Below are 25892 nucleotides of genomic sequence, written 5' to 3'. Positions count from 1 at the left end.
CTGCCCGTCATCCGTCTACTCCCTCATGTCCAAGATGCATATTTGTGGACAGAACTCCTCCTTCTACTCCCCCGTGTGATATGGCTGTAGCACGATTCCTGGCGCTGTATTGCTGTCAGTCTCACTGCTTCAGGAACATGAATCAGAAATCAGAACCAAACCACATGGACCTAGTTGAACGGGACTCTTGGCATAATTTAGAACTCAGGATTTATTTGTACTGAAGAGTTTCAGATGATCATGAAATCAGGAAGTAGTTCCTCCGGGATCAGAAACCAGAGTATCGGGGTCAGCTGGGCCAAGGAGACGGAACAAGTCCGATAAACAGGTGGTGACTTCATCCCGTGTGCCTCCTGGTTGGGGGTTTCTGCTCCCTAACACGGAGACTACCGGATCCCGTAACACTCTGATTGACGGGTGAATGGCACCAATGACAAGCAACCCCCCCTCCCCCCCAGGGGCCAATGGCACAAAGTGAATGGTTAGGAGTGGAAGGAGAAAGATCGCCTTTGAACCGAAAAAGACTAGACTCAGGGCAGAGTAAAATGTGAAGTTATATTATGTCCTTTCAGAGGGACAAAGAGGAATGTGGCTTTGTCAGGGGGTTTAGAGAGAATAAGGATACACAAATTATAAATGAATATTGTTTTGCATAAAATATGTAAACTTAACCTGACCCGTTTCACTACAAAGGGACTTTTCAAAATTACCTCTAAAATTCTAATTTTCAGATTTCATTTGTGATGTAATGTGAGACACTCACATAGCAACTGACTTTTGATGGATTGCTCTCCACTGGTGACTCACAAAGCAATGACTGCCCCTGTCTACGCGGATATTGTTTGCTTTCTTGCGTCCGGCCTTTGTCACACATCCTTGACCGTATCGGTTTCTCCCGATGTTAAGTGTTCCCTTTCACAGATGCCCATCACCATCCAGTGAACCCAGACAAGGAACACTCCCTTGACTTGTTTTCTCCTCATAGACAAAGGGAAATGAAGACAACGGGAGAATGTTGGGCTCAACTTGATGGCAGTGTTGAAGTCAAAGCTTCGTTTGACTCCTCACAGTTGCAGTACTAAGTCATCCGTGGAGCTGCCTTTGAGGGAAAAGTTTGACATTTTTGGCGTTTTTACGCTTTCCTTTTTGTTTGGATGTAACAAATGAGCTGTAGCATGATTGGGCTTTAGAGGGGTAAGTGGATGTTGTTACCTTTGGACGGAGCCAGGCTAGCTGGGCATATAAGAAATATCACAGCTATGTAGGTATCATGTGAATATGAAAAGTTAAAAACAATGACCAGGCTCCTTTTTTAGCGAGTAGGCACCTGAATAGTATCTCATCCTTGAATGGTGAGACGGCCGTTGCCTTGGTAAATCTCCTTCACTGTGCAGCTGCTGATTGTCTACTTCTCATCGAGAGCAGCTCCACAACCACCGAATCCAGTCTGTTAACCTTTCACTCTTTCTCTCTCTCACAGCTGTAGGCTTTGAACTTTAGATCGGCTCCGCATCCAATCAACATTCAAGCCCTCAACCCCCTGCTGAAGGAAACTCCGTGTCTGGTCTGCATGGGTCTGGATGCAAGGCTTTCCCCCTCAAATACAGAGCGTTTGCTTTGTGGGTCCTGAGGATCTGAAGCTTTTCTTCCTCAGCCAAAAAGTACTTTGACCATGACCCATTTGGGCTCAGCCAGGCCTTTAGCAGCTCCCTGCCATCTGAAGGCTAAGTACTCGTTGTACGGGCTCCAGCATGAGCACATGGTGAGACTAACCAGCTCTTGAGTCCTGCCTGCCTGCCATCTGGAAAATAACAGCTTTAAGCAGGTCCTGCCAGTAATTACCCTGCAAACTTTGAACAAAGGCATAAAATACACTGTGGTGAAATCTGGGTAATTGATGGAGACAGGCCACAGTAACTGACGGTCCATTCCGTGGAGTAAACAGCCTAGTTCAGGCTTAAAACACTTAACTCCGGTTTGAGAATTGGATTTGGTGTTGAGGTCCATAAGTGCAACATTTGATATAAAAACCTCACACTTGTGTGATAGGCTGAATGTGTTTCAGGTTTAAATGACACCAAACACATTCACGATGAGGTGGAAAGTTCCATACAGATTAAACGAATGATGAGAGTTAGAAGGAAACTATTTTTACTTCATTAGGAATAACTGTATAATCTACAATATAAAGCCAGCTTAGTTTAGTTCAGCATGAACAGAATGGGACAGGGGAAACAGGACTAGCCTCACTCTGTCCAGAGGAAACAGAATTCACCTACCACCATGTAACTAATGATCTCAAACTGTTCATGTCACATTTCGCGTGAAGCTTACTGAATGATTCCAGGGATTTGTTGAAAGTGTTATCCCCGTGATTAACAATTAGCATGTCTGCTCCCTCTTCATGTTGCTAGGATTACCGCCCTGCTATTGAGTGTCGTCATTTGGAAAAGCTATAAACTCCTTTGTCCTCGAATGTGGTCGGGTGACGTTTGAAATGTTTCTTTTTAAGCATATACTCAACCTTAACCAGCTGCTGCTTCATATGTAGACTAAAGACGTAATAGTGATGTTATGCAACCCATCAAATAAGTGAATACGTTTCCAAAAAGAAGTCCAACTGCTATTATTCTGAATTCACAGGGAAAAGAAGCACCATTTGTCCCACACATGCGGGACACAACTCTGAGTCTGTTAAAATCAAAGCCACCACTGTTTGCATGACAGCTCTTCCTCAAGTAGACCGCCTCACTTGCCACGAAGTATAGTGGCTGAGTGCGAAAATTTGTTTCCAGAGCTCATATTGGTATAATGGGACTGAAAAAAAATCCCAACCCCTCCCTCGGTTTGAACCACTGCCTGGACCCGCTAAAAACATGAAGCTGATTTACATTGTCCATCCTCCAAGATGTCATTTTCAATTAGAATCCTATCAGGGGTTAATCTGGAAACTGTTACTCACTGAGTCTTGAAAATAAATTGTTTGCAGCTGAGAAGTCGAAAGCAACGGAGGGGAAAGTCGGGGGTGGAACAAGTGGCAAAGTCCCTCCGGTGAAATACCATGTTTAGGCTGATGCACAGGAAACAGGCTCTTACCAGCCAGGAAATGAAGTGGCAAGCACAGGCCGTCTTATATTTCCCCTCCTGCTCTCAGATGGGCCTTGTTAGTGCGGAGACACCAGGGCTCCAGCTTTTTGTTCACACACAGCCAATAGTAAACAAGGTTTTTCAAAAAGACCTTAAGTGCTTGTGATGGCTGAGTGGTGTGTTGCCATGAGGTCTTGAGTTTCTCCAGATTACACCCCCCACCCCTATTTCTCAGTCAAGGAAGGACTTCAGGGAGCGGAGCGACGTGAAGGAACTGAAGCTAATTTATGTACAAGTGAGGGGAGCGACTTCTCTGACTGATGACATTTGTTGCTGCATTTGAGAGGAGTTCAAAATGTCTTATAGATTATAGTTAAGATTTACATTTTTTGTAAAAAACCCCCACAGGTTTAGGTGACAAAACTGCAGTGTTAGGTTTCAGAAAGAAACCTCATGCTGGCTGCAACAGCCAACAATGCCTTTTTCCGGAGGAATAGTTGAAGGTGAAATCGTGCTCTGCTGGTGATGAGATGTCCTTCAGATGAAGGCTGTTAAGCATATAAATCAATACTCTCAATCATGCAGCACTTCGACGAAGGACAAACAACACAAAGTAGACGTGCGTGTATTCTAAAAGGTGAAGGCGTAGTGTTACATTCAGGCCTCGGCGTTGTGCAGCGCGGGAACCTTGACTCAGAGCGATGACTTAAGTGCAACAGCTGCCAGGAAAGACGGAACAAAAACACACATTTCTGGACGAACGGACTGAAATGAAGAGTTGAAATACTGACATCAATTATTCCTCAAACCACAGCAAAGTCAGTTTGAAGTTTGAATGGTGCAGTTCGACGTGATTTACAAGAAATTGGAATTACTAACTTATTCATCAAGTCGGGTAGAAAACATAAGGAGTCGTTTGTTTGGAATTCTACTGGATTTCTGCTTCGCTTACAGCAAGACTCGTAAGAAGATGGAGACGCCAGACTTAGAATCAATAGACCTATTTTTACGGCAGACATTTTCACTTATCACAGCAGGATAAGCACAGATGAAACCATTTCTTCCCTCCAGCAACCCATACAAGTGAGCCAAAATCCACAGAACCAGGACCAGCTTTATCTCGCCGCTTGTCGGTCTTGCAGGACCAGCATGTGAGTCTAGAGCCATGCTAGTGGGTCAGTGAGGCTGTTCTTATGCAGACTAATATAAAATATAAAGTCATGCTGCTCACAATGGCAATGCCATCTTTGCAGGTTTACCTCGATCATGATCATGTTACCATTCTATATTCAAAGGCAAACATTCCCCAAAATGCCAAAAATGCCAGAAGAAAAGTCAGGCAGTCGGTAGGATTCATCCTCTGGGGACCATGAAGGTCTGTACAAAAGAGACGTAATGGCCCAGCTAACAGCAGTCATGTTAAAATATTACAGGTACAATATGATTGAACTACAGTAGCGTATTATCCACGGCCCCAATGTGCAAGAATAACATCGTACAGTCGGGGAGAAGAGAGCTTGACAGCTCGCTGAGGCTCCTGTAGACAGAAATTTCCTGTTTGCATTCACACGATCGAAGGTCAGAGCTGGCTGGATGCCCACACAAAGCCGAGCCGCCTCTCTCCGATGCAAAAGACCACCTCGACGTCGAGGCCCGCCGCGGCGGTGATTCATGCCGGGAGCGCTAGGCTAAGTTGAAGTCAATATAAACAATTACAGTCGATGTATTCTGAGTGCGTGTGAGTTGGAGAGGGATGAAGCGAGAGAAAAGAGAAATACGGCTGTCTGACCGAGCTCGGTGGGACGTGAGCTCGGTGTACATGTTTGTAGTTGTTTATACTTTCTTCTCACAGAATAACTGATGACCTGAGCTGCTCCGTCTTGGCGCTCATGTTGGGGCCGTGGAACACACACTCATAATGGTGAGTTCAGGTGCTTCGATTCAAGCTGAATGCCGCTGCAGCGCTGCGAGATAGAAACCTTCTCACCCTAACTCTTTAAAGACTTACTGATGTTTTTTCCATAAAAACGTGTGAATAAAAACATCTTTGGTTAATGGGAGCAATGTGAAACCAAAAGCTTGTGTAGAAGAATGGAGTGAATGGAGCCGGTAGGTCCAAGTAAGTGTTTGCAGATGAAATCCCAAGAGCTTGTTTTGATATTATGACATTAATCCTCTCATGAAAGTTTAAATGTTGGTAGAAAGTGGCCCAGAAAACATCCACCCTCAATGATACAACTCTGCATTGAGCCGTATTCATTCTTTGGCAGAATTTGCATCACTTTTACACCCCTTCATCTCACTTGTGGTTGTTTCCATCTGTTTGGGACGAGGTTATAAATTGACTGGCAGAGGTCCTGCTCTCTGAAAGTCAGCGGCTCGCTGGAGGGGCTTGTTTCTATCAGGGGTGAAACACCCGCCCGTCCATCACCTGACAGAGCTGACAGCCATTAAGCCAAACCAGAGGAGTTCCTGCCAACAATCAAAGGGCTTTTCATTGAAGGAATTCAGGCTCTGGCCTGTCGTTGGGGAGGGGGCGGGCCAGCTGTCAGCAGGACGGGGGTGCTCTGGGTTTCTGGTCAAATCCATTGCATTGGTCAAGACCACATGCTCCGCCTCTCTCTCTCTCTCTCTCTCTCTCTCTCTCTCTCTCTCTCTCTCGCTCTCTCTCTCCTCAGTTTGTCATCTAACTTAGGTTTTGCCAGCTTTGCAGTTCAGTTGTGTTGTCGGGCGTTACAAAGCTTGTGAAATGTTCCTACTTGCATAAAAGGCTTGTTATTCAACTTTATTTCGACATTAGTTTTCATTGGAGCCACTGTTCGCTCGCTCCCCAGTAATGCCGGTGCTCTTATTCACCACTTGAGGGAGGCAAAACTAAACAAAATGTCAAGAAGCAGCCTGGTTGTAAAAACCTATTCAGAACTATTATCTTCATACACACACAGAGATATGCAATGATAGATTTGAGGAGCAAACATTTACATTTTTTTTTTTGCAAGAAAGATGACTTACTTCCTGTTGATTCATTTTCTGCCAATTGATTAACCAATTAATATTTTTTAGCCTTAATAGTTTTATTCATATATACAGTATATACTGTGTGTATATATCTTTTGCTCTTTGCTGAAATTGTTTGCTTAAAATGATGCTCTGTGCACTGCGGCTGTTAGGAGCCGACACCGATGTGATGCTGTTACAACAAAACGCAAACTGCAGTGTTTTGTCTTCAACATCTCTACATTATATATATATATACAGTATATAGTCATTAACTATGAATTAGAATCACACCAATCCAGTGAATTATGTTCATTTAAATAAGCACAAAGCAAATATCAACAAGCCGTTGTCACATTTCTGTCTTGGCTTGCAGCACGGTGTCATACTGAAGCCCGTCGATGCTTCACTGGGTCTACCGTTACATAACCAGCGAGCCGCCTGCAGGACTCAATTATTCATCTCCATGTCATAACACTGAAAATGCTTTGATTATGACAGACAGCCAGACAAGGCAGTGCAGTCGATGGCAAAGAGCAAACATGCACTAATCTACGCCGAGTCATCATGTGACTCCTGACTCAGAGACCTCTAAACAAGACATGTGCCTCCACTGCACTTACAGATTCTCGGTTAAGAGAATCAACAGGAGGCCATGACGTCTGTAAGTCTTTCCACGTGGGATTCACAGCGAGCCGTGGTCAGTTCAGGGAAGACGGAGGAGAGCAGATTCTTCTTTGTCAAAACTGTTACAGGGAGGTGGTGTTGACTGACTACAGCGGTCGGTTCAAAGGTTAAGCAGTACGACGCATCTTGATTTATCTCTCAGGGTAATCAACCATGAGTATCGTTTCACCACAACTCATCTGCAGTCAGAGAAAGAATGAAATATAACGGCGATGTTCAAAGGTAGCTTAAGGTATCTGTGACTGTCTCTCTGCACTCAGGGATGAAGAACAGCTCTATTCATGTTCACAGTAAATCACAAGGTTAAAACAGCCGTACTTCACAATGACAGCCTGTCCTTCACTTCTTTTGTGCTTTTTTCTGTTAAGTCTTGGCTCTTGCAATGCAGCATCTGGGGCCCAGAGGTGGTGCAGTGGGTAATTCCCCTGTTACTGGAGCTATGATCAAACGCCTTCTGGTTTGCCTATAAAGGTACAACCTGCCCAGCATATAGTCTCTTCATGTAAATGTTCAGACGTTTTAATCTATGGTCAGTAGGAAATCATTCAAATCAATTCAGCTGGCATGAACAAAATAAAATGCAGACAGAATTTGTTCTCTGGTGAAAGCTTGAAATATCATATAATCTTCATGTGTATTATAACGACCAGTTCAACAATCCCACAGTTTAGTGTTTGGGTCGTGGTTTTGGATTCAGGTGTTTTGCACATTGGGGTGAAGAAAAGCATTTGAATCTAAAAACATATACATTGATTGATTGATAGTAATGAATGATATTTGTATATTATATGACACATATAACACTGATTTTGTACATGAAAGTGGCCTCCTTAATGGTCAAGTAATCCTCAGATAATTGCCTCTTCTATGTCTCTGGCACCTTGTCAAATCATTTGCAGGCATGAATATTAATAGTGCACACATGATGAACTCAAATCCAATAAAGTCATCAAAGCTGAGATTGTTTACAAGAATAAACTGGAACTGGTTTGTGTGCTTTATAAATACAAGCTGGTTTACAGTGAATGTGGGTCAAACATTGGACCCAAATAATCAAGCCCAGACCTTCATGATGTGCCGGTGAATATGAGATTGTTATCAAACAACTCCTAATAGAGTTTCAGCATTAAAAATATATGCACAAAAATAAATAATCATGAGGCAAACAAAGTTATTCCTGTACCATTAGTATTGAGAGAACGCATTAATATTTATAGTCTGCTTCACACTATTATATTTGCACAGCGTTGCTCGCCACAGTCTAGTTTCTAAAAATGGATGTAGCACATTTCCTCTGGATTTACAAAGCGGCAGTAAAGAGTGATCTCATTGCTGTGATTATGTTTACGCGTACAGCGTTTAGTACCTCATTCTCAGAGGTGATCAGCTGATTGGTCGGTTTCTATTCTCAGCCTCCGTCTCGAAAGGAATGACTCATTCCAGGTGTATGAATATCTCAGTGATCGTTATGCAAGTCTCTTAATCCGGTCATTTGGTGCTTTGTATGTTCGTGTGTGCATGTGGCGTCAGGATGAATGGGGGTGAAGGACAGTGTGTGTGTGTGTGTGTGTGTGTGTGTGTGTGTGTGTGTGTGAGAGGGATAAAACTGAAAAAAATCAGGAGAGGAGAGAGAGAGAGATCAAAGACTATGGCCCTGTATCAAAATGAGGTTGGAAGCCCCCCTCTCCCCTCTCCATCCGGCTCTCCCCTGATCATCGACCCTGAGGAGCATAAACTCAATCCATGTTAAATTATAGATTAAGGCCCGGCTATGGCTTGGCAGCTGGCGGCGGCATGCGTGTCGAGCTGCACCGAGCTTACACACTTCTGCCGGCTGCTTCTGTTGCCTCACCTCGCTGACTTATTAAAATCAACTTCAAACACTCTCCACAGATGAATACCGGGATTTAAAGAGACTGTATGAATATGTAACGCCTCTCTCAACAATGTGCTCTCTGTGAGGCTGTGTCTGCTTCGTGGATGAGTTAACCTTTAATATTACTTCTCAGGTCACAAGTGTTTTCCTCACAGGCAATATTTTATTCACAGATGACTCTTGTTCCTCCAGCTCCGTGATGAGATGATGTGGAAAGTGCTAGTTAACAAATTGTATGGATATTTAGCTCTGCCTTTAAAGGGATAGTTGCAAGGAGCAATGCAATGTATTGCCACCTGAACTGAAAGTCATCTATATAGTACTATTTTTTATAACTTACACTTAAAGGCCACCCTTACATGCTGTCGCCTATGTGTTCTTTACTAGAGTCTTCTGTCTTATAACCTCAGATACGTTTCTCCTTTAGTCACAATCTTTCATGTATTTTCTTTGTTATAATAATAATATAAAACAGTGTATTCACGTTATTTTGGATCTACTTCACATTGTTGAATGTGACCTTATCTGTCAATATAAGTGTTACAGGTTTGTCAGTAAACGTATATTCAATCTTTAGGTAGCCTAATTGTGAACAAAAGCTATGAGAAAATCAACCCAAATGTATAAAAAACAAATTACAACAAAGATTCAGTTTCCATGCTGCAGCATTTTATTCACAAAACCAGCCGGGGATTGATTTGTCCCTTTTATCTGAAATGTAGCACATTCTTGTCTTCTCTAATAATCTCTTTGTAGTGGTTGGTTTATAAATAACAGGAGAAAATGCCAATTCTACTACATCTTGCATAAATATAGAGTCCAATGTATGAAAAATAATGAGTGTATAATTTTGGTACAGTTTGTGATCGAAAATAGAAATCTGTGTCTGTTCTGAACAACAATAGTGCGGTGACAACATTCTTACATAACAACATTTAGAATTCCACTTATAGTAATTTCATGCAAAGCAAATCTCATCGGGCATCAAAGGCATCGAGATAATGTCCAGTATCAACATCGAACATGACGCATGCAGTTTCAACATAATCGGCATGCTGCCTAGAACTACAAACACTGTGATGAATCTCAAATACATGTACTGTTTACACACATTCTGCTTCATAAGAACCTTAGAACTTCTATTCATCTTTTTTTCACACTGTATGTAAAATGTGTAAAATGCTGAAGTCTTCAACAGGCAGTTCAGTTTTTGGAGAACGTTTCCTTCGTACCCACAGCGAGACAAACTCATTTTTCATGCCGTTTGCAGCTTATGAATAAACGGAACAATACAACTGGCCAACCGTTGCTCAGCTAATGCATATGTGTGGATTCCTCACTGCCATCCTGAGGGTTTACTGCAACACACTGTCCTCACTCTCCTATCAGTAACATTCATATGGACGCTTGTAAACATAAAGTAGATCAGACCTTTACAGTAAGTTACTTTCAGACCTATAAGGCAAAACCATCTGTATTCATAGCAATTAGGAGTCTCTCTCTCTCTCTCTCTCTCTCTCCCTCTCTCCCTCTCTCTCTCTCTCTCTCTCTCTCCCTCTCTCTCTCTCTCTCTCTCTCTCTCTCTCTCTCAGTGACCTTCCTTACAAAACCAATGCAGTGATATTTGGCCTTTCTGATTCCTTAGAGATAGAAGGTTTTCATGAAACAAACATGCAATTCACAGAAGAAGTCGATGGCAGAAGGCTTGGTTCACCCACCGACACTGAAAATAATAACGCCATGCAGCCAAAGATTTGCAACCGAGGTAAGACAGTAAGGAACATTCAGGAACTCCGGTCACCGATCATAATGGCAATTTGTGTGTTCATGTGAGAGAGATCACAGTGATTCCTTTTTGTTGTTTTATAAAGGCGTTCCAATGGGCTTGTGTTTGTGAGGCAGTTCCCATTACAAACCCTTACAGCAACAAGTGGCCCTCTTTGGTTTCAACAGTAGTCGTTCATTCTTATACATCTCTGGAAAGAAAAGCATTCGGATAGAAAGAAAGAAAGAATTGGGAAACTGCCCTTTAAATATAGTTAATCAGGAATCTTTCTAGCTCCTGAGTTTAACACAGTGACACTTGGGAACAGTAACGTGCTCAGCAGATAAAAACTGCATTGCATTTACCCAGAGTTTTTAAAAATCATTTTAGGTTAGTGCATGTGTTAGAAAATCACAGGTTTGTCCCATGTGAGCCATTTGACAGATAAACCTATACTTCACTTTGTTCCTGCAGATATAACGTTGCCAGCTGATGCTGGTTAAACCTCACAGGAACCTTGTGTTACTCCACACCTCAGATCCTCACTGCACTGAGACTTTTACCCCAAATTGGTGTTTGCAACTGGCTTCGGAGTCTCTGTGGAGTCTCGGTCTTCATGTATTTCTGCAGCTCTGTGGGGCCCAGGACTCTGATCTGCATTCTGATTGGACGCCGAGGCTGCGCCTGCCTCCTGATAGGACGGACAGAGCTCCTGCCATTTGTTTCGATTGGCGTCCATCTCATCGACCATTGGCTGCAACTTCCTGTTGAGCTTCAACATGGCCTGGGAGTCACACGGGATAGTACAGTTGACATTCAGACTCCCAAATAACGCTTTTATTTTCATGTTAAGACCCACAGTAAAGGTTGACACATCGAGGCCTACCTGATAAAGGGGTTTACATATCCCATCTATCCACTCCAGCTGTAAGGCAGGGAGTTCATCTTTGCGATTGCGGTCAAATATGGCCTACAGAGAGGTGATAACCGTCATCCATCATCAAAAACATTCATCATTTCAAAGGAAATGTTGACATAAAGTACATAGTTTGGGTGAATGCTGGCAACTCTGTATGACATAGAAATCTATGTGAAAATGGGTTGAAAGATAAGCCTTTGAAAGCTCGCTAACTTACCGCTGGAGTCAACTTGAGCTCCGACCTCTCTCTATCACCTTGTTCAAAGAATTCACTTGTCACCAGCTCTGCAACCTTGGGACATTAATACCATCCATCATTATTATCGTTATTTATGTTACTTGGATTTAACTAGAGAAGTTCTGGTATTTTGCACATTTCTGGAACCTACAATTGTCAGTATTAAAGAACATGAAAACAGGTCGTTTTATTCAACCAAAGTTTTACATCTCCAAGCCCTCAAAAGATAAAATCACAGATGTGAGAAACATCAAACCTGTTTGGATATCTTCCAAGGACGGGTGACTGCACCCAGATCGCATCCTGTCATCATCATGGACCTGTTGATGGTATCAAAGCTTATTTACTTGTTTCTCCTTTTCACTGTTAAAGTGAATCCATAGCAGGAACATTTTATTTATCACAAAGGTAGAAACCTGAGAACTTCTCTGTGTCCTTCATCTGTCCAGCTGAATTCTCCAGACAGAACACGCTCAAAGAACTTGCTTCTGCGCCTTACAATGCAACGAGACAGTCAAGGAAAAAGGTAAAAGGCAAAATAACACAATCAAAGACGGTTTTCACCACGCCAGCACAGAAATCTGAACTTTACTTCTGATTACGTGTAAGAATGTATCCAAATATCTCAAATAATTTGCTTCAGTTTTACTTTTTTTTTTACCAATTCTGAAATACTTCAGCTCTGAATCCATGAAAAAGCCCACTTACTCAAAGTGCAAAGTAAGGTCTGTGGAGAGAATAGCCTGCTTCAATAGTTGCATCATGTTGCTATACTCTTTAGAGCAGAGGTTTGCAAAGATATTGTGACCCTGTGAGAAGAAAAAAATAGCATTTTTGGTGAAAAAAGCAGGCAAGGATGAGTAATAGTGGTTAAAATGTCCCGTTACAATCCACTGGTAAAGTCATTGCTCACTGTCGAATGTGGCTCTCGTTATCAATGTTAATTAGCAATGGGTATAGACTTCCTCTGTCCTCTGTAAACAGAAATCAATAACACAGTTGCTGATGATCAAACTGATAAAGCAGCCCCAGAACACCGCTGGTCCCAGCACTGCTAAATGCCCTAAATGTGCATGTAAATGTCCCATCACCGTCCCAAAGCTCACACTGCACACCAGAGGCTTTCTGAGCCCACCGCTCTAAGACACGGAGACACTGGTTCCAAAGAGGGATCGAACAAGTCGTCCTGCTTTGCATTCATTTTTTTATTTAATTTTAATTGTGCACATTTGTGTTTCTAAGGGCAGGCGTTAAAACCAGCTTGAGGCTGTGGTTTGTGGCATCGAGGCATAAATGTACAGACAATTAAATAAAAATTAAACACCATCATTTAAAGCTATTTGTGAGAAATACTGGTCTGACCTCACTTTGCAGGATCATGACTGCATGGTTGAAGTGATGATGCTCCAGGGTGGCTGACGTCCCGTAGAGCAGCGCCAGAGCAGAACCCGTCCTGCAGGACAGAAACCCAAACAATGATGCTCTCAGACCGCTATGGGAGACCCTGTCCGTCCTCACACTTCAGGCCTGCGTCACTTACTTGGCTTGAAACGCATTGTTGGTGCCTCGGTGGTCCAAGTCGTGACACAGGCAGCCGACCATCAGTGCCAGTATCTCAGCCTCGGAGAGGACATCCCGGAAACTGGCTGTCTGCCGAGAAGTAAAGCAGACACAATCTGACCAGTCCAGCATTCATTCTCTATTCATTCTGTTCAGTTCATTCTGTAGTAGCTCTGGCCATTTGATATGAGAGGGAGATTGAAATGAGAGGAGATGAACTTAACCCAAATGTTCCTCCTTTGAATTTTCTCTGACTGATGTTCCTCCTGTGATGTTTCCTCCTCATCGCTGTTTTGTTGACTGACAGATCATTACGTTTGGATGGTTTTATTTTGACAGAAATGTGCTTTTACTGAATTAGACTGACAGTATAGAGTGACATCAAACACAGAGAGGGGCTGACACGACTTGAGAGGTTGGAGCTCTTGACACTTACTGTGATCATAATGAACATGCACTGCGACACGTTGAAGGCGTGCCTCCAGTTGTGATACGCCACGGTTCGATAGTTCTTCCTCACCGTCAAAAGCCAGCGGCACAAAACCTGCAACAACACAGACGTGTGGGTGATATAAGGCAAACCAATACAATGTGGAGTCTCCATCCACACAAGAACAGGACACATTCAGGGGCTCACCTCATAGTCAATTTTAAACTTTTGGACAACGCCCAGTTCCAGAAACATCCGGAGTGACGCAGTGATCATGGCGTCGTTGTCCAAAGAGAAGTCGTTGAAGTGAAACTCATCTATGCCTAACTCACTGCTCAGGGGGATCTTCGCTGCCTTGGGGGGGTAAGAGGAAAGAGCTGTCAGTCACTCAGCGAGGGAGGCAGCCACGCACTCAACACACATTTTTCAAATGACATATTCCAAGTGCATGTGTGGATGTTGTTTCTCTTTTGAGATCACCTTGAGTCTGTCGACTTCTACCTTGGAACAAGTAGCGTGGTAGGACAACATCTGAAAACAAGAAACCATGCACAGCAATAAGATATGAACACCATTCTGATGCTGATGTCATGCTGTTGAGGTGAAAACCTAAATTAAATAAGAGCAGATCTTAAAAAGGTGTAAAATTTGTAAAAGATGACATATTTTCCAAAGACAAATACAGCACTTTAAAAAAAACAATGTGTTGCTATACTTTGGGTCTCCTGACGGAAAAACAAATCCATCAGGTGTTTAAAGAAAGTGTAAAGATTGTGAGACAGAAGTACGGGAGTGTGTGTTGCCTTTGATGAGAGGTGAGCCCACTGGCACATGTATTTATCATGAATTATTGAAAAGCAGCTGAAATATTAATGTTTGAGGAGCAGAGCCGTGTTTGTGGGGATAAGGTGACTGCTCGGGTTAGATACCGGGCGATGGAGCAGGACACGGATGGAGACGCTAACGAATGGAGAGCCTCTGTTAACATTCATCAGTGACTCCTCTTTGCTTAATCACTGCTGCTCATTTTGAATCGTTAAAGGGCATAATGAATATCAATTTTTGTTTTCAAATATTTTATTTAGAGAAATTTGTATAAAATTATTCTCACTCACTGTTCAACAGCATTTTATATAAGTGCATTTTATTTTTAATTTATATATACTGATGTTTATTAGCAGTATAGTTTAAAATGCAACATATTCATATGCTCTGAAAGGACTGGCAGCTAGTATTTCTGTAAAATCTCTGTGATTATTATCTCTGTGGGATATGTCACATTTTTAAAGAGCAGGGATGATGGGAAGAGAGAAAAACCAGTAAGAAGAGGTCATCATACAATCAAATCTATATGCATGTCTTATGTCTTCCTAAGCGCTGTGTTTAAAAAAAGTCAAATTGGTTGTTGATATGTTGCCGTGCTTACATCCAGGGCGACTGACTGCTTGGCCCATGTCTTCTTAACTTGATTGTACATCATAGTGTTGTTGATTCCAAGTCCACAGAATATCACAAATGCCTGTGCACCAAGAAAAAACACACATAAAAGCAACCTTTAAAAGTTGTCATGAGGTGTATCCAAAGTGACAATGAACTCTTTTTGGTGTTTCTGTGGATATAAAAACCACAAACCTCAAACAGTCTCTGATCTGCGTCGTTGAACGTCTTCCTGTCCAGCCGATTCAGAATCTGTGCGACCCCTTCAGAAAGCACACACATCGTTGACTAACTATGACAACCGGTTTCCCAGTGAGGACAAAATGTATTATTTCTGGTCAACTTACCAATTATTTGATGAGTCCCGTTCCAGATAGGGACGCATAACACGGATCTGATGTGAAACCCTGAGGCCTGATCTGCCTGTAAAGCCGCGACAGTGACAATTAAGGTTATGTTTGTTTGAGAAATATTGAATTTAAAACAAAAATTAAAAAGAGACCTGCCCTGGCCCACATTATTTCTTTGAGTGGAGCTTTAATTACAACACAAACATTTGTATTGGTGTCTGCTTGCTACATGTATGTGTGCAGCTCTGAGAGGCCTTATAGGCAGACTACTGTGTCCACACCTCAGCATCAAAGCGTGGGTCCTGACACACATCGCTGATGTTAACAGGCAGTCCTGTGGAAGCCACCAGCTCAGCAATGCTGTTATTGATCAGCCAATCGGAACACGATAGCTTCTCCATGCTAATGTGGCCAATGACACAGACAGGAAACAATAGTCAGGTCGGGCAGCAGTGAATATAGTCTTCTTACTAGTTGTGTGTTGTGTGAATGCACATCCCGTTCAAACGTGTCCATTTATGTTGTGTTTTGCTGTTTTCGGCATCCCCCCCCTACAAGTCTGTCCTTGTCCCTGAGGTCTCTCTCACCCGATGTCACGGTCCATGTTGCACAGCGGGGACATGAGCTCGAACGTCTTGGAGAACTTCACAACCTGGAGAAGAGTATCGCCACAACCAGCAATGATAACATTCAGAGACAAAGATAGGAGAGTTTCACACGGGAAAAGTTATGGAAGAAAATGAATCTATGAGCCCCCCCGCCCTCCATAAACCTGATGAAGAGCCTCACAGGTGAATCGATGTCTTCAAGGAGAAGCACGGAGCAGCGTTCACACTGCAGCAGGGTCAGCGCTCGCTGCATGATCTTCCTAACAATCTTCTCCAGGTCGGTCTGCTCCTCAAACAGGTCATTGACCACCTCCAGCAGAGTCTGTGGAAACCAGAAAGGACATTAATGATGTATGTGCACTGCACAGTGTGGACATCTCTCTATTTTTAACTAAACATAAAAAATTGAATGCTACTGGTGATTCTCCTGTGGTTATAAAACAACCAAACATCTTTTCTGAAATGCACAGCTTTTATTATCTTACCCGACTCCTTTCATACTCCTTGCGAGACTCCGAAAACAACTTGGCATTGGAAATCGATATTCCACAGAATGGTAGATACATCTGCAGAACCTGAGTAAAAGTACCCCAAAAAAAGTGGTGAAAGGCATAATCCATAATAATGTTAGCTATGCTAAACAAAAGGGCGTGGACCCGGGTTAGAGAAGTAGAATATGTGTGTGGGGATTGAAGTCATGATGGAGTCAGCTGCTCCTCTGCACAAATGTCTCTCTGGTAGATTCCCTGTTAATGAAGTATTGATTTAGAGAAAGAAGGCATTTAGTGAGACATCAAGGCCCTAAAGCGTCGAGATAAACTGGCAGATCAAGATGTCAGTGGGTTTGTTTTTACAAAAGCTATAGATTCACATACAGAAATATCATAACAAGTTGCTTCAAAACTCTAAACGTTGTTTAAAGTTTGAAGACAGAGAAGAAATGTCTTTCCACTACTTTATTCTGCCACCTGGTGGACAAATATGTCAGTGCAGCTGAACTCTTAAAGCTGAATAAACAAACAGATTGTTGGACTAACCAGAAAGTGAATGTCAAATGGTTACTTTTTTATTGCCTCGCTACATACGAGATACACAATATATCATATTCTCATCAAGAAACTGGGAGGATGAAAATGTATTTATGAGACGTCGGACTGTAATAAAGGAGAACCTAATACATGCAGAGAACAGTGAAACCCATTCAATACGCATTGCTCTGGGAGCAATTGAGAGTGTACACTCGAAATGTGTTTCCTAAGTGTGTGTTGCAAAGCCAGACATATTTAATGCTCCACACTTGGGTAAGAGGTTGACCTCCTCCCTTAATTTCCTCGAGTTCTGCTCTCCACAGCCATTAAGAAGATTCACAGTATAAACAGTAAAATCAGCTGCAAGAGCTTTGTTACTGTGTGTGTGTGTGTGTGTGTGTGTGTGTGTGTGTGTGTGTGTGTGTGTGTGTGTGTGTGTGTGTATGTGTATGTGTGTGTTTGTTACACAAGAATCCAATTTGAACAACACTTCTGAAATGCCCTTAATGGTCAAACCAGTGGCTGTGAATGTCCAAATCCCCCCGGAATCGTGGATCTGAGACAGAGGCTCACCTTCTCGTCGTCCTCGGTGAAGGGAGCGCCCATGGGATTCTTGTTGATTGCCTGTACGACACCTATGACTTCTCCATCGCTGTTACAGATGGCCATGCAGAGGATGGACTGAGTCTTGTAGCCCGTTAACTTGTCTATCTCATCACTGAAGCGGTGGTCCTGGAGCAACACACACACACACACACACACACACACACACACACACACACACACACACACACACACACACACACACACAAACACACACGTTTTACGTTGTAATATTATGACTAAATTGCCTCAAATATTTTGGTTTTACGCGCTTGTGTAACGCAATAAATCAGCCAAGGCGCGTTTGTTTGGCTAATTAAATCCGTGGCTCTGCAGGGTGCCTTTTGTTTTTACTATAAGCAGACAAAAACTATAATACCCCTGACACATATCTACATTATTGCAGTAATAGACCTCAGGGGAATCCGCATCGTCGTGTTGCCTTAGCCCCTCTATGCAGCCCAGGGCCATGATATAATGATGTGGTAGAGATCCGGCGTGTGGGAAGAATTACAACGCGCGATAGCCTTTTTATTTTCGTTGACTGTTATAGATTATGGTGTTTTCTTTTATTCTGACAATCTAAACAATTAGAGTATTTCTCCATTTCTTTAAGTTGAGGTCATTCATTTGCATATAAACTAGATTTCAACTTCAAAACAACAGATTTTAACATCTTTTTGGACATACTTTTTTCTATTTGTGTTCATATTGACTCCCAGTACGTCTGATGCACACACCAGCCATACATGTAAATTATATATTTATATATTTATCATGTCGACCAGGCTCACCTCATAGGCGTTGGAGATGTTCACAGTTTCCCCATGCTCTGCCACATATCCAATGATGCCCTTCCCCCATGGCACCTGCACTTCGTTGGAGTTGAGGGTGCTGGATGACGGCCTGACAGTGGTGCCAGAGTGCACATCAAAGAACTTGGACACCAGGGTCTTCTTGTGCGCGGGTCCCTCCACCAGGAAAAGCGAGCACCTGTCCGCATCCACCAGGATACACACGTTGATCAGGATCTTGTAACTGAGGTTTGTCAGGTCCAAGTCATTGGAGATGTCTTTGACCAACTCCAAGAAAAACTCCCTCTCGTTGGTTTCCTTGAGTCTGTACTTGTAGTCGATGGCGCTGGAGGCGTACTGGGGCACGTTGACCCGGGACTCCAGCAGGGCGCTCAGGATGTGCGCGGTGGTCGGGGGCAGGGAGCTGGCTTTACGCAGGAGCGCGCGGCGCCTCATGCTGGACTGGGACTCGTGTTCGATGAGGCTCACGTGCTCGTCGTAGGTGCGGTGTGCGGTGGTGGCTTTGGAGCGGGCGAAGTTCCGTCGCAGCTCCATGTGGGACGATCTGCGCCGGAGCCCGTCCGGGTTGGTCGGCCAGAGCGGGTCCCTGCAGGCAGCAGCGCCGCGCTTCTCCTCGGCTACTTTCGACGGCTGGTGCTCCTTCAACCATCTGCTAACCTGGTCACATTTCGCCTTTCGAACGAGGTACTCCTCGAAGAGATCTGGGTGGCAGTCCAGAAACGCCTCTACGTCCGCGAAATCAAATGTTGTCATGGTGAAAGCCGCTGCGAGGACCAGAACGAGGCACTAACTGCAACAGAAGAAGAGTTAGACGAGGATGGAAGGATGGGTGATGCGGCTGCAGCCCAGCTTCTCGGAGAAATGATGCCTTCAAAACATTTATTCATTCATGCCCCCTTTATTAGCCCGACTCCTTCTTCCACTAAATACTGGGAGCAAAAGTGGTCAAACACATGCAGTTGATTTGAGATCGGCTCGATGATACCTGAGAGACGTGAGCTGTCAGTCAAGTCGAGATGGAAAGTGTCTCTGGGGATTTCTACTATGCAGAGGTGTAGAAAAACCCAGCGCCTGTATATTCTTCTTAGAAATTGGAAGAAGGGGGGAAAAAAACTGCAGGGCAGCATATTCACTCGCTCTCTTTATTCTATACCACCAGAGACACTCTGTGCTGGGCTCCAATCAAAACCCAGCACGGATTTGATGTTTCATCTACATCTAAAACGTGCAGCCAAGACACATTGTTATTAATGTAATGTGTGTAATAGCAGCGATGTGGTTGTTTTAAAGGGACAGTGTAAAGTCAACAAAGAGAAACGTGCACATTTAAACAACAGTGGTTGTGAAAGGTTGTTTTTTTCCAACTGGACTATGCAGGTAACTGTCCAAAGGGCCTCTGACTCTTAGGTTGAGTGTGGAGGTCTTTGAACTGGGCATCTTCCCCTAACCTTAACCAAGAGGATTTAGTTTTGTGAACAAACCTCAACCATCAGACATACAATCGTTTTCATGAAGTACAATTATCAAAAAATGAACTAATACACAGAAGACCGGGGCCTGGCCAGGTCAGTGGTATGGGGTAAGGCTAGTTAAGGGTCACCAGGGGGCCCAAAGCAAATTGTTTGGGTCTCCAGCAGGTTCTTTGACCCGTGGGTTAAACCGGCAATTCTGTGAAAACAACAGATGCCATGTGTTTTTCCTTTAGAGGGAGGTGAATTCATTTATCAGCGTTTACAAAGTTACTGGTAAGAACTATAGATTAAGTCACACTCCAATTGGTGAGTTCAGCCCTGCGGGGATGAAGCATCAGCCTGCATGTGCACTATAAATGAATGTTATAGGGGGAATCACTGCAGGCTGTGGCACTTTCATAATGCAGCAGCAGGGAATGTAATCCGGAGAGCGGCGCTCCGCTGGGGCAGAGCAGGGTAATTGGTTGCTGGACTTAGCTTATAGCACTTGGGTGTTTGGCTGAGACTTTGGACGAGGTCTCTGGGGGATCCCAATTAAAAAGCAGAATGCAGAATATAGGTCTCTCATGAGGGCCAACAAACAAAGCAAACCTTGCAGCTTTGAAAGCAGAAGTCCATGTCATGTCCGAGGAGAGGCAGCTGCATTGATTATAACATTGAAAACTGCTATTTAGATGCAGTTCTCGGGTTTCTGACGTTTTTCGGAATTGGGGGCAGATTAGGTGTGCTGATTTATGGGCTCTGAAAATGTATTTATTTCAATCACTGACACACTGGTAGTATGAACCCCACAAGGTTTTGGATATTTCACATGGGAAAGTCTTTATTGGACAGGCTTGATCTCTTAGTTAAACCACTCTTATTTCACTCATGAGGGTTTGACACAATGTGGGTGCTTAATTTGGGCAAGCCTTATCAAATGAGTCTGAGGATTAATACAAATCCTTTGATGTGAAAAGTTTCATAACTCTCCTGACACATCACCATTTTCTCCAAAAATGGGGGAAACTATTTGCATTTTAAATCATTTTTACTTTCATAAGAGTTTTGGGTGACGTCTGGAGTGATATGTAAGTCCTCGTCGTGCATGCTCAGTCGTGTCAGAATATCAGCACCATGGACAGCGCTCATCCAGCCGTCTAAATCTGAGAAGACGATGTTCTAGCAAATGAGCACGTAGTGTCTGAATCAACACGAGAACAGGATGATCCAGACTGAAATCACCTTCTAGATTGTTCCTGGCTTTCTGAAAACACGTTTTGCGTGGCTTTCTGTCCCGAACGTGTAACTGTCTCTGTGTTGCGTAAGAATGGAGACACACGACTCCTGCAACCAAACACCGCGCTGCACACGGCCCGTATCCGGTGTCAGCGAGGCCGACCCAGCTTGATTTTCATTCCATTGCCTTCACTTAGTTGTGTGAGTTCATTAAACTGTGAACATGTAATATTATCACATCCGCACTTTGATGACTGGATAGACATCTGGAGCAGTGATTGCCCACCGGCATATGGAAATATTGACGAAATATGAAGAATCAGCCGGTCTTGACGATCCAGTTATTACAACCCTACATGACAGGGACAACACTTTTTTTTAAAAAGGTTACAGGTGATATTCTGTTTGGTCTAAGCAAACCGAATGTGTGACGTTCCCTTCTTTAGTCGTACAAACTGTTTAAACCACACCGCTGCAACACACTATGGCTGGATTGGGTGTCACTGCTGATCCTGTTTATTGTAACACCAGCACTCTGCTGCCTGTCCCAGGAATCCAAACCCACCTCAGTCGTCACAAGAGGAGAGGAGGGAGTCCTGTTGTGTCAGAGAAAGCTTTTCACCCTCAGCAGCTTCTGTACCAGGACAAGAAAAGACACTTCTCTTCCCATTCTGCCGTCCAGTCCAAACCACTCGACAGGCAAGTGAACATGACGGTGTGTTTTTGTCATTATCATTGATTAATTATTGTGCAGTTGTTGTATTATATAATTATTTATTGTTAATGTAACTTAGAAGAGGCATCACTGACTAGATCACATTAGATCACACATAGTGTGTGTGAGTGAAGTTGGTTGTTTTCCTTAAGTGACAAACTGGGGTCAATGTTAAATATTTCAATCATTAGACTAGTGGGCATAATATACGACACATTGCTGTGAATTAACACTCATGAAATAAAAGAAAACAAGGAAAAACTAAACCATTGATTAGCAGACAAGGTTATTCAGAGTCAGATGGAGCCTGAGTCCCCCGTCAACCACACCGTCCCGCCCTATTTAAACGGCCATTATCTCGTTGGTTGTGGAGGATCCTCCATACCTGAGTGAGTGTGAAACATTTAGCACAAAAATGAAAAATGTCATACCTCGAGTGTAGTTTAATGACAGATTGTTGTTTACTTTCACGTGCACATCAGTCAACAACGTTCTCACAACACCGGCAGAAAGAAAAGTAAAGTTCGTCTCAATGACCAGCTGTAAGTAACCACTGATTTATCATTAATGTAGTCGTTATCAACATGAAGGATAGCATTCATATTTTTCTCTTCTCAGCATACCAAAACCAACTGATATAAATATGGCGTGAGTACTTTCTGATTGATTGATTAGTTGATTGACTGATTTATTTATTTTTAAGCTCCTCCTTCATTTTAATGTCCTTCTGCCACTAACAGGGAGAAAATGATAAAGATGGCAACTCCAAAATGCCATCCCTATTCATCCCACATCTCCCAGTTTGCAATGTTCCCATCCTTCCGCTCCCCAGAGGACCCTGAACCTGGATTCAAGGCTGCCCAACCTTTCCTCATCCCCCACAGTGCACCGCACATCACCCTGCTGAGCAAAACTAAAGGTAAGAGGGCAACATGTTGTGGTAAAGGTGGATGATAAACTTGATTTTTGACATGTATTCATGTGCAGGTAGTCCATTCAGACATGAGGTCTTGGAGACACCTATGAAAACCAGGAAGAAAGCTGTTATGTGGACGGAAGGACACAGCTTCTTGAATGTGAGTAATGAAATACTGTATATAGCTTCATATTGAGATTAGCAATCAAATCACAATTGATCTGCTTAGTCTCTACATTTACCGATGTTCTTCATCCAGCATACAAAGCCATTGAATGGAGAGAACCAGGTTCTCTACGCTGCTCCTGCAAAGACCAACCCTAAACTTCATGACGGGGATTTATGGTCATCTGAGCGGACAAGAAACATGCTGCAAGATTTGGAGAGGACTCGTTGGGTCACTTCCTACCAAATGCACCACACAGGTAAAGATGCCTAAACGTATGTTAATATGTTCAGAACTGTACAACAGGTTTTGGGTGCAGGGAGTTTTAATTTAAAGACGGGACTTTGTTCTCTGTATATGGCAAAATACACCTTTATGACCTATAGCACACATGAAAGCTGTCTCTATTGCAAGGAATGACTGAAATTAAATATCCTCCATCCCCTGCTCTCCCAAAAAGGTTAGACTCACCTCCCTTCAGCCAAAAGAAACATGAAAAATGCTCTCCATCCTTTCTGACCTACCTATCCTCAATAGTTATTGTTCAGTCCTTTATAATCAATAACCCTTTTGATATTTTATTTTTCTAAGGATCAGGGCGAGCAAATCATCTTAAGATCAACGACATTGAGAAAAACAGATCTGGTTCTGGAATGAATTCACACACTGCACCACCGGTAAATCCCATGTCACCTTTTTACAGCAACATTAACAGCGTGCAACACTAATCCTTTTGAGTTCCTTTCTCCACAGACAGAAAGTTGCTCTCCTGTATGTGTCACCTCTGAACCCAGAGGAGGATGTAGAAGGAGGCTGCAGGGCAGCACCTGCAGGACCGCCGCTGCTGAACTCTTGAATCTTTCTCCAGCTCCAAACAGAAGCACCGCTACTGTAAACCAACATAGGACACAAGAGATCACAGCTCCAAGCCAAACGGGTCCCAACCAGTCAAAGAACAGTTCTGTCTCCTTACACAAACCGTACACTGAGAGCAAAAGCTCTGCGTATGAAGACAGGGGGAGAGATAACCGCCAAGTCCAGTTTGGTGAAAATCCAACGCAAGTAACCGAGTCACAAAGCAGCCAAGAGGCTAACGCTGCCAGGATCGTAGGTCCAGCCTCAGAGCAGGAGATGCTGGCAAAGGGCAGAGAGCTGCCACACAGTTCCTCTAACCCCTTCAGCCGGTCCAGGCCTCCCGTCCTGCCTGGCATTCACCCAGTGGATGGACTTGGGACTGTGGGAAGGGAAAGCACTGCTCTCTGTCTCCTGGACCTTCAGAATTCATTCAGTAAGTCAAACGCCCATCGCAACTTCAACAGCTCCATCACACGTGCTGCCGTGAACCCGAGGGACAATGTAGTCACAGGGAAGAAGCACGACTTCTATGGGATCAACTGTTACTACCTGCACGGGTAACCTGATGGAAATGAATCCTCATATGCTAGAATATTCGGAATGATTTTATTATATCTTATCTTTATGGTATTGAAATATTTCACTTTGAAAATCATCAATCTGAATGTATGTGCTTTGAATTTCCTTTGAAATTGAAGGTGAAAGGAATCTATCGGACCTCTGATCTTCAACTTTGAAATTCTTATCATGAATTTGATCGATTTTTAGATTTGTGAAACTGGAAAATAGTTTCTTTTATATGGACATTTTTAAACCTTGAAATAAGAATTCAGAGGGTAAACCACTTACATTAAAACCCACACATTCAGATGGGAGATGGTTTACAAATAAAATACACATTTCAGCATTACCCGTACAGTCCAACTGATATTCAGTTGCTTAAAAGGCTCACATTATTACAGATTTCTTTTTGTTTCATAATGGCAAGAACTGGTGACAGTAAGATTTATCATATGCTCACAATAATATAGTTTGTGATTCTTTTTTTCTTCCTCAAGCAACTAAAATCTTTATTCAACTCAGAACCAAATTTTGTAAGTAAAGTAAACAGCCAATTTGCAGCATATTGTTAATTTGCTCTTCGGTTCTTAGCGTTTCATTTGTGAGACTCATTAGTATTGGTATTAGACTGTATTATAGAGTAATGGTCTTACATAAGGCTCCCATAAGCCCCGGCCTGATTGTGAGGGTAAAATAAAAGAAATAGCCTTCAAAGCATGCACAGTCCACACAGAAGGAATAGTCAGCGCCTGAAAATTCATAATGCTGCACAAATGAATACTTTGGTCTTTATAACCTTTTTTTATTATACAGAGGGAAATAAACGACTATGAACATGATCCACCAATAAAAAATGTCACATTGAGTTCAGCATTGCGCATTGTGTTGGCTGTGTTACGGAATCCACCTCTGTGTATCGTAGGTGTTGCAGTAACCTTCTAGCTCGCCAGTGTGAAAGCAAAAATGCCTTTTCACACATAATCTGTTGCAGTCAGGCTGACTCTCTGCAAAAAGTGTTTTTTTCTTTGTGTGTGTGTGTGTGTGTGTATGACAGAAGGTCCTTGAGCAGCAAGCCTGCAGCCTTGTGTGATATAACATCCTTTCATTCACATTCACAAAAGAAAGAAAAGAGAATGGCTCTAACTGCAACATAGTCCAGTACAGTTTCCTTCCTGAATAATGTAGACAATCGTCGTAAAACCAAGATATGATTTTTTTTATTTACTGTGGTGTAAGTGCCTGCATAAAAAACCTGCATATATACAGTCTGTAGGCTATATATATATGCAAATAAAATGTATTAAATGGCACATGCACTTTCAAACTTGCTTAGTAACTGATTATCATATTAAAATATTTGTAATCGCAAAAAAAGTAAAATATAGCAAGAATATGTTTTAAATGTATATTATTATGCAGTGAGCGTGACTGAAAAGCTGTTATTCTACAATATGTCCAGCAGATGGCAGTATACCTTCATTTTCGGGCTCGAGCTCTGCCATTCATCATTCTGAGTTACAGTTTTTAACATTCGGTTATTAACTCGGGGATTTAAGAAATAATTACATATTATTTGACTGAAATAACTA

The 25892-nt window shown here is 42.8% G+C and overlaps 2 protein-coding genes across 2 annotated transcripts; one reads left to right on the top strand and one right to left on the bottom strand.

Annotated features, from left to right (window-relative positions):
* Positions 1-10243: 10243 nt before the first annotated feature.
* pde11al (phosphodiesterase 11a, like) lies at positions 10244-19170 on the bottom strand. Its single transcript, XM_084027618.1, has 20 exons — positions 18380-19170; positions 17556-17714; positions 16440-16529; positions 16136-16276; positions 15934-15998; positions 15628-15748; positions 15344-15419; positions 15192-15259; positions 14986-15078; positions 14040-14090; positions 13767-13913; positions 13566-13673; positions 13110-13219; positions 12932-13022; positions 12278-12378; positions 11986-12063; positions 11826-11889; positions 11549-11623; positions 11299-11382; positions 10244-11196 (listed from the first exon to the last, which is right to left on the bottom strand). Exons 1-20 carry the CDS (start codon positions 19151-19153, stop codon positions 10972-10974), a joined length of 2721 nt encoding a protein of 906 aa, XP_083883744.1. The 5' UTR covers positions 19154-19170; the 3' UTR covers positions 10244-10971.
* A 2932-nt stretch (positions 19171-22102) lies between these two features.
* Positions 22103-24303, top strand: spmip4 (sperm microtubule inner protein 4; the record flags this gene model as incomplete). The annotated part of the gene is made up of 8 exons (XM_084027417.1): positions 22103-22194; positions 22288-22347; positions 22424-22453; positions 22546-22724; positions 22793-22881; positions 22981-23146; positions 23479-23564; positions 23641-24303. Exons 1-8 carry the CDS (start codon positions 22106-22108, stop codon positions 24301-24303), a joined length of 1362 nt encoding a protein of 453 aa, XP_083883543.1. The 5' UTR covers positions 22103-22105.
* Positions 24304-25892: the final 1589 nt, after the last annotated feature.

This window comes from Eutrigla gurnardus (assembly GCF_963514095.1).
Source record: "Eutrigla gurnardus genome assembly, chromosome: 14".
Lineage (NCBI taxonomy): Eukaryota > Metazoa > Chordata > Actinopteri > Perciformes > Triglidae > Eutrigla > Eutrigla gurnardus.
The sequence above is the reverse complement of the archived record's forward strand: the minus strand, read 5'-3'. Positions and strand labels throughout refer to the sequence as shown.